This window comes from Acartia tonsa, chromosome 8, assembly GCF_053477335.1.
Source record: "Acartia tonsa isolate MP-2025a chromosome 8, ASM5347733v1, whole genome shotgun sequence".
Classification (NCBI taxonomy): Eukaryota; Metazoa; Arthropoda; class Copepoda; order Calanoida; family Acartiidae; genus Acartia; species Acartia tonsa.
The window spans coordinates 28,526,334-28,540,498 of NC_137267.1; the positions used below are offsets into that span (position 1 = coordinate 28,526,334).

Here is a 14,165-nt window from a genome sequence, read left to right on the forward strand (position 1 = left end):
ATGTATGTATAAATCCGTCAAATTTTTAAGATTTACCAACATTTTTCAAATTGACACAAGATTGTCAATTGTCAACCTTTTTTCACATTTTAAGTTGCTAAAATTATCTTCATTACCTAAGGTTTTTGGTTTTTGAAAAATTATTAATGAAAAATGTAATTTAAAGCATTTTTTTTTAATTTTAGATGAAATTTTGATTTTTAAATTTTTTTTTTTTGGGCCGGAAATGGCCGGAAACCGGTCAAAAGACCGGATTTTAACCATTTTTTCAACTCTAGGGGTCATATTCAGTGTTGAGGAATTCAGAGCAGACCTTAAAGCAAAAATCATCATTAGGGCGTACCCAGGAGGGGGCTTGATTTACAGATACCCCCTAAAAACCGGAAAAAACCGGTTTTTTATAAAAAATCCCGGCCGGTTTTGGCCGGATCCGGCTCAAATTTTGCATGGAGTCATCCTTTGGTATTCCCCACAGTTGATACTTGATCTGGCAAGATCCCAGAAAAGTGTGGTATATCTACCCCTGGCATGGACGTCCTTGTTTTCCGTTTTTATTTTCAACTTGAAATAGTCTTAATGGGCTCTTAATTATGACTTTAACTTTGGAATACCGATTATTTATTTCATCCGTTGCAATTTCTGCCGAATTTTTTTTTGGCAGAAATTGTTTTAAATATTACATCATCCAAAAATATGAAAAAAGATATGTTGAATAACTAACTAAACTAATCAAGTAACCACCCGTAGAGAACTTTCAACCATTATGTTCCTACAATATAACTTCAAAATTGTCTTAAAGACATTGGGTTTGCTTAGGATGTGTCGTCAACCGGTGCTTTTCCTATGCAACTCCCCCCCCCCCCTACCCTCTTTTTACTTTTAATTTATTTCAAAATAAAGGGAGGGTTTTTGTGTTCGATTAGGCATTTTAGGGAAACCTCCAATTATTCTTTTAGTTTTCTCCTCAATCTACTAATATTTAATATTATAGTTTGGGAGAAAATTGTCCATTGTTCAATCACCTAGCAGAAACCAGAGCGTAGTTCTTTTAGCCATTTTTTCATAGGAAATGACAGATATAGTTTACTTATTTAATTTTCTATTATAGAGTTACTACGCTTTCAAGAGTGTGTTTTAAAATAGTAAAGGATTCTTTAGGCTACTTTTCTAACATACCATTAGAATTGTAAAAAAAATAGCTGTTAAACACGCTTTATAGATTTGAGAAAACACTTTATTATGCATACATTGTCCAAGGAAAGAAATAATTAATATTTAGATATTAATTAATTTTAATTTTAACCATGCATTATTTCATTATTTATAATAGGGCTCGGCAGAATACAAACACATTAAAGTCAGCTTACATGCTGCTGTCGAGCTCTGTTTTTTCATTATTTTTTTCTTATCATTTTAGATAAATTTGCCGTCGTTTTTTGGATGATTGAATTGGAACTTTATTATGGTATAATAATATATTTTCAAAAAAACATCACATGATTAAAATTTATGACTAGCTGTCTATTTTCCTGACTGTATGGGTATGTTTCCAGTGTTTTGCAACAATTTGCACGCATGCAACTAAAACAAAAATATTCAATTGGTTCTTAAAATACCACGATCTTTTATTTAAAATACGCCTTTTTGGTATTGATAGAATAGACAGACGGACAAATGTGTCATACATTAGGTGCCCATGCGTTGCGTTCTGTGAATCTTCACAAAAAATCACATTCTTTTATAATTTTAAAAAGGAATTATTACTTTTGTAATTTATGTTAAAACTGAAAAATTGTCACTAATATAGTGCGATAAATCTTGATTTTATTTCAGTTGTTTTAATGAATTTTGAAATATTTATCTATTAAAAAGCTATATACACCTATGTAATTATTTATTTAACAGTAAACATGTAATTTCTCAAATGCATATTCTTTTTACTATTTTGTATTATTATCAATCGGGGCCTTTTGGAATTTCTTTAAAATATGCCTTATAAAAATACATTGCATATTTGCGCATTTTAGCTTACCTAATCCTTAAGTAAGAAATGTGCTTAGAAATTTTTGTTGGCAGGAGGCCTTGGATAAAAAGATGTTCATATGTTATTGTGGAGTGTTTCCCCAAAATTGCCTGTCGAGCACTGAACCCCTTCAACAACCCTTTAAACAATATTTTTTTCGAACCTAGTAATAGTGTCTAACTTTTTATCTTTGTGACGTAACAAAAATCCATCTCTTTTTTAGGGGGTTTCCTTTCCCACCTTCCTTTCCCACCTCCCCTCTCATCCTTCGATTTTTTCTGATAAAAAGTTAGACACTATTACTAGGTTCTTTTTTTCAGTTTTCTTTAATGTCTAATCACTTCGGGGGGCTATCCAGAAACCTATTACTAGGCACTTTCAGTGTTGAAAGCAGGAGTTGGCTGCCAACCATTTTCCCTAATCGTAATCGCAAAAACATAGCACTAACAAAATTGCTTGCCACTGTAATTTGGACATTCGTGGTCGCCAAGCTAACATGACGTTCTGATTTCAAAATTTAGCAGCAGCTAAATTAAAGCCATTGCTGCATCCCATTGATAATGCTGCCGTTGCTGAAAGAAACAAAAAATACTTTAGTCTAGCATTGTATTTTGCTTCTATATGAAATGGTTTAAAATCTAATAAAATATTTTTAGCTTTCATCTATAAATATCAGAATCAAAATAAATTTTCTTTTATTTTGGAATTTTCTTTCGTTTAATAATCAGTGTAATTTTCAATCATTTTTTTGCGCACAGTGTTTTCTTTACGGTTTATACTCTCCCTCTCTCACAATCCATCAAGAATTTGTTTTACACTTTTACGTTTCTTTTTCTTTGCTTTCATTTGCTCTAATAGGAATGTTGACCTCTAAGAGGCTTAGTGTCGCTTTGGGTTCTAGGCCTCTACACGCATCTTGAAACATAATTCGGTGTAAATCGCCCAGTCGCCCTATAGACAACTAATCCTTTGATTGCATGATATTTTGTCTCGAAACTGTGTATGATAATGAGTTAAGCCTGTCCCTTTACTCTATTTATGTCGCGCACCTGACATTAGGGCAGTAGGAACCATTTTTAACGTCCTTAGTTATGACGCGGTGTTACGAACCTATCACTTCCCCAACGACGAGTGGAGGCGTTACGTGTTGAGCCCTTGACGCGGGTTTAATAGGAAACTTGCACATTCTTTCCTTTTATTTTTGTTCTTTATCTTTCAATACAATGAAAATATTTTTTCTTGTTTCTTTGCAAAAACTATTTGATCCTTCGCAATCAAAGATCATAGTAATTTTACAGTAAATTGCAAACAATTTCAAATATTTTTATTTTCTCTTCTAATGTATATTTAGACAAGAAATAAATATTTTTAATGTTCAAGGAGAGTTTCTATTTTTTGTTAATTACATTTTAATCAAATTTGAAAGCATTTCTGAAGAAATATAAAACAAATATATTTTACTTCAGATATTAATCAAGTTTACATAAAACAGTTTTTTGAAATGACTTCTTTGAATATTATTTGTGTTTTTTTATACAACATAATATAACCAACCGTTTAGTCCGTAGCAGAGCTCCATGGTTTCAACTGAATTCAATTAAGAAATCCAGGATTAATCTGCAGCATAGGAGCCCATTTTTATAGTAATCAGCAGCCGATCTACTTTAAAAAGTCAACTCTTTATAAAATTTTGATCTTTGTCCTAACAAATATACCTTTAGTTAAAGCTCTTAGAATACAATTCTAAAGTGAGCAAAAAAGTTTGCAAAAAATAAATGTGCAAAAAGGAACATTAGAATGCAAGGATTGAAAGATACATTTTTTCATATTAGTATTTAGATCACAAATGTAATGAATATATAAAGGGTCTTAAAAACTTATTTCTAAACATCACATTTAAAAAACATTTAATTTTTTCTATGCTAACGGAAATATTATTAAACGTTTTTTCGGACCCTTGTCCCATGGGATTATGTCCTGTAGTAAGTTGTCCCTTTAGGAGACTTGTCAGTGTACCACTTTTCACGCTATACTTTTTAAATTTTAAAGTTTAATGTCACCTACGCGACGGTCATAATAAAAAAAAAACAAGGGCCTTTACGTCAAATAGAAGCCAAGTTGTTTTGAACAGGACAAAATACAATAAGAAATTGTAAGAAAGAAGAGGAAAATAGAGAAAATATAAATAAAGAATCACATTGGTATATTTCTAGACAAAAATAGTTTGCAATAAAAATAAAACAATTAGTAAATATATTCAAAAATAAATGATATCGACATTAGTTCAGATAGACACAAGACATGAACACTTATGGATTAGTTACCAAGAGTATTAGAATTTAAAATACAAAAATATGATTTCAAAAATTTACCAGAAAACAGGGTTTTAGATAGGTATGAGGGAAATGAAGCTTTATAAAATTTGCGTGATGAATAATTTTGTGTCTACAAAAACAAAAACATAGGATCTATGGAAAAGCCTTTCTCCTACATGTTGCTAGCGGTCTCCCTCATATCGCAAATGGACCAAACAGACATATGTTTGGATTTATTTTTAGTTAGGTTAGATTTGGTTAAGTTAGGTCCCCCTGCCGGTGGTAGAAACTTTTATTTATCAAAACTTTAGTAAAGGGGGACTTCGGTAGTAAACTTTCAGTATGAGTGAAACAACAAAATTGATTTGAAAGTTTCTAGGTCTGACATTTAATTTTGTAATTAATACAGTATGACTTTAGAGAAAAAGCAAATTACACACTTTAAAACCTTTCTAAAATAGTGCATTCGGGCGAAGATTCTTGTGTCTGTCCGTCTGTCAGCTATATTGAGTGGATAATATGATTTTCTCTGCTGCTATTCAAGATGGACGGCTTAATTCTGAAAATTTCCAAATTCCTATACAATGATTTTTCTATGCTTCGCTGCTTTTGGATGTTGGAATCCTTATTTAAATATTACTCATCAATTTGCTCTTTAATTAATTAATTTGATTGGGGCTTGATGAAATTAAAACAAAGTTTTCTTTTTATAATTTATACAAAAAAGGAATAAAACTTTATCTAAAAGTTCATCTTCTTTTTTTCTTATTTTTTACATTTCGTTGAAAACTTTGTATTGACTTCATTAAAGTATACCAAATAAATAATTCCGTTGCATTTTTATATTTAAAGGTAAAGGCTCCTTATTACAGATCATTGGTTTTAGTCTTTAACATGTTTGGGTTTTGTAAGCACCGATTAGAGGAATGGCCTTGACAATATTTCTTACATCCAGATTTTTTTGTAATTTTGAAAAGTTTTAATGGTATTATTCTTATATTTTGAAATGTATTCTTGTCTCTGCTACTTATAAACATAGGGGTCCTTGTTAATATTTATTTTATCAAAGCCACATCTATTATTGTTATCAAATGTCACAAACCTTAACAAAATTGCAAATCAAATTGCACAAAACCATAGAATACTAAAAAATTGGCCAGATATAAGTAAAAGTTATATCACCAATAAGCAAAATAACAAGGCTGACCTTGCATTAATGGAAAGAAATGAATATTGTCCAGAGTCGTCGTTTAGAATAGAAAGGTTATATTATTTTCCTATTCTAAAGGGTGTGCAAAAAAATGCGGACTTTTTTAAAATTAAAATTGCGCGGCTTGTGTAAATAGTAGAAAAATGTTATGCATATCGTTAGAACTGCTATGAACTTTTTTTTTGGAAATATAAGAACGGATCCTGTGCTACGTATAGCTTGGGAGCTACGTGTTAAAATGTCCCAACTGAAGTAAAACTTGACTTGCGAGTAAATTTTAAAATATAACTAAAAATTAGAGAAGAAATTTTGCAAAAATTGATGCGTACATTTTTTACTTTCAAATTGCGCGGCTTGTGTTAATAGTAGAAAATGTTACGCATACCGTTAGAACCGCTATGAACTGTAGTTTTTGGAAATATAAGAACGGTTCCTGTGCTACAAATAATCTAGGAGCTAGGGGGTAAAATGTCCCAAAATTTACTCGCAAGTCAAATTTTAAGTCAGTTGGGACATTTTAACATATAGCTCCTAAACTATACGAAGCAGAGGATCCGTTCTTATATTTCTAACAAAATAGACTTCTTAGCGGTTCTAACGATATGCATAAAATTTTTCTACTATTAACACAAGCCGCGCAATTTCAACTTTTAAAAAGTCCGCATTTTTTTTTGCACACCCTTTATTTTTCAAAAACCATTAAAAGATTCAATTTCTTAGCAACCTGTGTGTTCATGTATATTTATCTGTGTTTACAAAAAGAAAAAAAGGCATCTAACATCTTTTATTCTTTTTATTTCAAAAAGTTAAATAGAAAATTGTTTAATAATTAAAGGATAATTTTCATAAAAAATGTCCTTTGTCTGAAGCAGAGCTTATCTTCAAAAAATATAAAATTTAAAAAATAAAAAAACAGGTTAATACATAAAAATGATATTATTAGAAAAAGGTATAATTATCTTTTAACTCGTAAAGCATACAATTTCAAAAGCAGTAAAAAAAATAAATAATATTTTTATCTGTTTATAGTTGCAACTTTTTAAGATATTATTCTCAGTTAAAAAAAAATTGGCGCCTCCAGCACCAAATCGGCAAAAACAGGCAGTTAAACTTTTGTACCCCTACTTAACCTCCTAACAGACCTTCCTCTATCTCGGCTCCTGTTACAGATAGAGATGTAAAACTTTTTTCTGTTGGTTCATGTGTATTTTTAGAGAAAATTACTTTTTCTAGTCATAGCTGTTCAGACTGCTCCTTATCCGCTTTTTAGCAGCCAGCCGCTAAATATTAAAAAAGCTGTAGAGCGGCCAATTTTAAAGCTAGGAAAACCAAATTTTATGACGATCTATTATTTTTCCTATAAAAAAAAATACTTTTTCTGACCATCTCCAAAAAACGACATATAACGGAAACCGCCAATTTTCATACAATTTCAAAAGCAGTAAAAAAAATTGGCAATAATTCCTGTAACAATTAGGTACAACTTATATACTATATGTACATTCATTACTAAAAAGTCCCTATGTCCACTTTAATTGTAAAAAGTAATTTGTCATTTAGTTTAGAATTCTACATAATGATAAAAATTAACTGCGTTTTTAAATACATTGTGTAATGGTAAATTATGTCCGACCGTCTGATTGTTGAGCTTCGCTTCTAACAGATGTTGTCAACCTTGTTTTATTTGATAAGATTCAAAGGTTAAAAGGCAAAACGAAGGACAGAATTATGATTTAAATCTTGGAGCTAGAAGCAATTTAGGTCGATTTTTTATCATATGCATATTAATAAATTATTATGCTTCTAGAATAACACAAGAATAGGAACATCCATAACCTATAGCTTAGAAATAATGAAAAATTTACTGATTACTTTTTGAACATCTAAACGGACGGATGGACATAGTGAGTCATAAATTAGATGGTTTAAAGCAGTGGCTTGCACAGAGTTTTGCTGTGTCAGAGTCAATATTTAAACTGATTAGGGCCAACACAACTTGAAACATTCTATAACTTTCATCCGCGGAAATATCGACGTCCAAGCTTTTTTTATTTGGGGGTGATCAGGTAAAAGTTTAGGGGGAGGGGGTAATCTAATGTATTTTAAAAATTGGGCTGCCTACATATCCCCAAAATTGTTTTCAGGTGAGGGGTAAATACCCCTTTACAGATCAACCTTGGACGTCCCTTTGCGGAAAAAAATGTTTGTAATGCGATGCGACAAATAACTTTTATTACAACCCTAAATATATCGTCCCTCCCTAACGTAGTCAAAGAAAGGAATTAAAAGGGAATTCTATTGTTTTATAGTTGCTACGCAAGTATAATCGTGACCAAAGATAAGATTTTATCATCTTGTATCATAAAAACAAAGACTACCAACCATATTATTTATAGCCTTAGTAAAGAAAATAACAAGGACAATTATGTCCATAGACAACGAAACATGCTAAATACTAGAAACTCGAAATTTCACCTCCCATTTGTATTTTTTATTCAAACATCCTACTTTTTGGTTCAAGTTAAGCAAAGCATACCAATATCCGTTTTGGCATGCTCTGCTTGATGTAATTTTGGAATGCTCTGATTTTATTGATTCTATTGATAATACTGGCATGTCTATCATTACTTGAAAAAATATTTGCATTCTTTTTGTTAACTGAAAAAAATATTGAAATTCTTTGCTTTGCTGAGTGTATTAGCATGCCTCTGTTAATTGATCCGTTTTTTGTTTCTAAGTCTGAAAGTATTACTTAGAAGTTGGCGATTCTTGTATGGTTTTTTATTCGTCTTTAATTGAAAGCATTTTCTGTATTATATATGTAGTGGAGAATGCAATTTAAGACGTTTTTACAATCTTACATATGAAATTTACGTTCTAAACGTTTGAGTGTGTCTAGAAATCATCCAAAAAATACCAGATATATTAGTCTATAATTTTAGGGAAACTTTAGTTAAGGGCGCCATATATACTAGTAGCTTTATTTTTATTAACCAACTATAATCTATCATTTATATATATTAAAGTAAGTATGTCTTGTTTATCTGTCTGTATGATGTATATTAGCCTTTTAAAGCTTTTTTAAGAAAAGTTTTAGCATAACAGATAATAATAACTAAGTATAATTGGTAAAAAAAAGTTCAATTAAAACAATGATACCTATAATCCTTCTATTTAAATCATTAGCGTATGTTAGGGCGGTGTATGTAGCCAGGTTGTCAACAGCCCCTTAAAACACGGAATTAGGAAGAACAACCTTCCCTTTTTTTACATTCCCCAATATACAATAGCTTAACACCTCTGGCAAATCCCTGTACATGCCACTGATTTAAATTATTCGTCCAAGCAACTTTGCTATTTGTAGATGTGATATTATTTTTGTTATAACATATGAAGATCTGTAAGAGGGCTGGTCTGCAGAGAGTAAAAAGCATGGAAAAGCAAGTGTGAAATTGAACTTTCCATAGGATAAAGAACAAATTATAGCTACAGGCATAAAGGGTTAAGTAAACATGGATTTTTTGTCCTTTAGTTATAAAACCTTTGAAATTTAATCAAATAAAACAGAATGCAAACTAAAAGAATATCGGGTAGTCGATAATGATCACTAAAATTTTGTAAAACACTTTTCCTTTAATAATTTAAATCTGCATAAAATTTAAACAATAATAATGTATCCATAAACCCCATCCCACCCCCCATTGGAGTAGCCAGTAGTACAAAACAAGGAAAAAATACCAATAGTTGACTTTTAATCAAATACTTTTTATTATGTACATGGGTATAATAATACATCATGAGGCCACCTTTTCTTTATATTTATATCTTTAGTTATTATTGCTGTTATCTTATCAATAGGTCAACAATATGTATCCACAGTATGTAAGCATTCACCACTTCTGACCCTAATTGCCATATAAATTATTGAACTACATATCATATAATTAACTTGTTCAAAAAACAAAAACAAATATTAAGTCAGCCCTCTGAATTCTTAAAATCTTAATTCAAACTTCAAACAGGGAGATACGTGTATTTCAAAGTGGATGAAAATTACATTCAGCATGAAATTATTGTTATTATGTGAAATGTATGGATGCAATTTTACAGATAAAGTTGTTTAAACTAGTAAGTTCTTAATCATATAAGGCTATATACTCTAGCAACCACATAGTTGGATTTTTTATGTAGGTAATAAATTGCTTTGCCCTAGGGGCACTTTGATAAAGGGGAGGGGGGGGGGGGGGGGTAGACGACCCTATACTTTCAATATCAACTTTTAAAGCTTCCTTGCAAAGGATAGCTATAACAGTGGAGCCTTTAGTGATATATTTTATCACACACACAACGAAAGACAGACGACATAAAGAATTTTCCCATTAGATCAAGTTGACCAATATTAATTTCAACCATTATAGATATTAGACAACCAACCCATTGATTACACGGCTTTTCAATGAAAGTCCATACCGTGAACATTAACAAAATGTTTATTTCTGTTGATCAATTCATCTTCTACGCCTGAACTGATGTTAAACTTATCAAGATACAGTACCAGTAGGTATAAAAATCTATTATAGTATTTAGTTATGTCTGCGGGGAACATTCAAAGCTTTTTAGTTTGACATTTTCCTCATATCACATATGGACCGCAAATATTTAAAAAAAAATATATTTTATTGCGCTAATTGCGTTAGGTTAGGTAAGTAAGGAATTAAATTAGCCCTTACTTGATATTCCTTTTATATAGGTATGAGAGACCGACGAGGTGGGGGTGAAGGGGGGGGGGGTATTTTACTGTAATTTATAGTGGTACCCAGAGTTTCAAATTAAGATGGTTAGATATACCTCCCTAAAACATACATTTTTATGCAAATGCAAATATGACATGCCTTGCAAATCAAAAAAAAATGCTATTAATATTTATTAATATATTTCAATGAAGAAAAAACATATATTTCTTATTTGGCACATGTAATATTAAAAAATTATAAGGTTTTTTTATATTCTAAAATAGTTAAATGTTATTTTGTTTTGTTTTTTGGCTTTAAAAAATAAAATCTAGATAAGTTTTTATTAAGACTAGAATTATGGAACTAGATTGAGCTTTAGTCAATAAAAAAAGAACTAAAATTTAAAGAAAAATCAGTCATTTCTTGTTTTATATTAATTTAAATTTATATTTGATAACAAAAATAGAATATTTCTAGTCGACTAGATTAGAGACAGGAACTAAATCTAAAGTATTTTCAACTAGGGGCAAGCACATGGTTGGCAAGGGGGGATTAATTGAGGATGGCTGACTTTGATAAAACATGTCTTTGATGTGTAAATGAGACAATTTTCGCCCATCAAAAAAGATATGAAGTCAGATTTCCTATAAAAAGCATAGTAACCAACCCATGTGTTTGCCCTTGGATGTATGAATAAATAATAGACTGCATCAATGCCCAAACATTTCTCAATTTAAGATTGAACCGCTTTGTCATCTGAAAATTATGCTTCTACTTTACAACCAAACTAAAACTTTTAAAATTTAGCAATCAAAAAAAATCCACAAAAACATATGTAAAGTATTGAATGAATTTGATAATATTGTTCTTTTTAAAAATAAATAATTGTTTTGGCTGTAAAGCAAGAACGTCATTTTCTCAATGCCCCTTTGTTGATTCGAATGCTTAAAATATTAAAGTTCACATTGGTTTGTTTTGCTTTGCTAGTGGGTTTCTTTTATCAATGGGAGGGGGAGATGTTTAAATAACCAAACTATTGATTCTGAATGATAAATGACAATTAAGATTAGTTCATGATAAGTAAAAACTCTTTTATTGGACTTTATAAAGGATTAATATTTACTAGGAAAATTATCTAGTTTTTTGATGATAAATGCGGTATTTAAAAATATAAAAATTTAAAACATATTGACTAGTAAAATACTATTATTCTTTTAATTATTCTACAGTAACAATAAGACTATTATAATGAGCCAAACTTTTTAAAATTAATAATCAGCAAAAGTTATTTTTTTACTTTTACATTTTGAGCATACAATAATAATAATAAAAGCAGCCCGAATACAATTAATAATGAAAAAATAATTAGCTTTCTTCTTTTTCATTCTTTTAATATTGGGCTGAATACAACTGGCAAGATAGGGAAACATTAATACAATATTCAAAATTAAATTTAAAGTTTGAATAATTCTAGTTTCTTCTAACTATGAGATGAGAAAAAAAAGAGTTGAAAAAATAACTGTCAAAGATGAGCAGAAAGAAATAGTGAAAATGGAAAAAAAGGTTTTTATTTAAGAGGAAAAGGATGAAAATATGACCTATAAATTTTGAATATTGATAAATGTTTTTAATAAATTAATTTCTATATCAAATCATTTAAATTATACAAAAACATGTTGTAATTGTAATTTCTTATAATATCAACATGTTTATGTATAAAACACATATAAACTATAGCACAACACACAGAAACAAAATGAATAATATTGGTCAACACTTCAATTTATTTACTTTTTGCCAACAGTGCCGTGAAAGCTGTGAAGGGGGGTATGAACAAATGGCTTAATGATGGTACCGCTACCGCCGGCGGAATAGGGGCTTGTATAGGTACTTGTGTACTGGCTAGCATGCACAGTGGGTGTGTAGGGAGCGGGAGTGGCGGAGTAGGGAGCAGGGGCGGGAGCGGGAGCATAGTGGGGAGCCGGGGCGGGGGCAGGTTCATAGTATGGGGCAGGGGTAGGGGCATAGCTGGAGGTGTGGTGAAGAGCGGCGGAAGCGTGGTGCACAAGGGGAGCGGAGTGGTGCACGGTGTGGACGGGAGCGGCGTGGTGGACGGGATGACCGTAATGATCCTCTTTCCAGGCGTACAGGTCGACCTTGGGGATAGTGATGGCGTCACAGGGAACCAGAGGGTTGCTGAAAGAAAAAAAATATTTCACAAAATCTGTAAATAAAAAATTACCATAAGGAGCGTAGGAATGACAAGCTAACTACGCTTTAAATAATAACAGTTAACTGCTAAAGAGAAAGACATATTTGGCAAGCAAATTTATAGTTATAAAGAAAATTTTCTAAAGCAATATAGTAATTTTGTGTATTGACGCACTGTCATTCACTATCTATAGGTTATATGCGCAATGGAAATTTAAAAGAATAACATGAACCCAAAACTATTTGTATCTCTTTATGTTCTGTTTATGGCTTCAACAAGAAACTATTTTCTTTCTTTAATGCTATTAGACAATTTACATGTAGAATGTCCCCAAAATTAAATATATTAATCCATGGTTCTATTTTTTATTTATATTTGCGTACTTCTAACTTGGTTTGGAAGATTTTTCGAAAGATAAATAAGTGGATTTTAAAATTTTATTTTGGTAGATTTTTTTCTCATTATGAGATACTCTACTAACTCGCCACACAGTTAGTTTTGACATGCAAAACATCACCAACACAAACAAAAATTCGTTCCACCTTTTTTAATTTTGGCATCCATGGCAACAAATGTATATTCAGATAGACCCTTTCAATAGACATACATATTTTTTTTTAATATACAATTGACTTTTGTAGCATAACCAACGAACAAAGTAAATTATATACTGGATGTTCATTATTAGAGGAAATCTTTACAAAAAAGCTCAAGTCGTTTCTGTTAGAGAGAAGCCGATAAAATTATGTGGTTTCCAAAATGTTTCGACACACGGACATATAAAATTATAGAATAGCGCAACTACTTTATAGCTAGAATGCCGTTTTTAAGATCGAGAAATCATATTGACGTGCCATTATCGTCCCTAGTCTCTACTAAAAGTTTACTAATGAGCCACCAGTAAAAAAAAGAAGCAGCTTAACTTTGGACAATTGTCTTAACCTCTTTTCGAGGAAGCTTTGTGTTTATCAAGATCGAAATTAATTTCCTTATTCACAATTCCAATTCAGCGCAAATGTCGTCTTTGTTTGACTTTTCTTTCCTAAAGAGACGCGGCATGGAATGTTGTTTATGTTTTGATGTCTCCACGTTCTTTACTTTTGAATGATATGTGAGTGGATGAAGATTTCGGAGAATAAAGTCGGGCCTATCATTGGTCTCATAGTGCGTGAACAACCCTAGTATACCAGGGGCTTTAAACCATAAGAACTTCAGGTAGATTTTGTTCATTTTATTTAAATTGAATGGTGTATAGGACGGATTTATTAAGTTTAAAAGGCTTTAGCCAGCTAAACATGAAACTTTATTATGATTCAATTATTATGTTTTAGTAATTTTTATGTGCCTTTATTTTTGCATTTAACAATGATCTATTAAACCAAATAATTTTCCTTTAAAGCCAAAGTACCCAAAGATTCTTAACCGTAGAAAAAAAGATTTTTAAAAAGCAAATAATATTACGTGGTTATAAAAACTGGAATTTTGTATTAATTGATTTTGTAATTTCAGGACTTTGAAATAGTTTGTATCAATAAATCTATACTGAAACCTGCTGTTGAAACTTGATGGTTCCTGGTATTGGGGGTTTTTGTCCGTCAAACTAAGATCTCTAGAACTTCCCGCAAATTCGGAAGTCACACTTAACCAAAGTGTCATGGTTAAGACAACAATG

At 31.0% G+C, this 14,165-nt stretch overlaps 1 protein-coding gene across 1 annotated transcript in view; it reads right to left on the bottom strand.

Moving 5' to 3' along the window:
- Positions 1-10,464: 10,464 nt before the first annotated feature.
- LOC145325306 (immunomodulatory peroxidase-like) overlaps positions 10,465-14,165 on the bottom strand; it is a 119,469-nt gene continuing 115,768 nt past the window's right edge. The window contains exon 21 of the mRNA XM_080168245.1: positions 10,465-12,477. Coding sequence (XP_080024371.1) covers positions 12,069-12,477 — 409 coding nt within the window. The 3' untranslated portion in view covers positions 10,465-12,068. The remainder of the gene's footprint in view (positions 12,478-14,165) is intronic.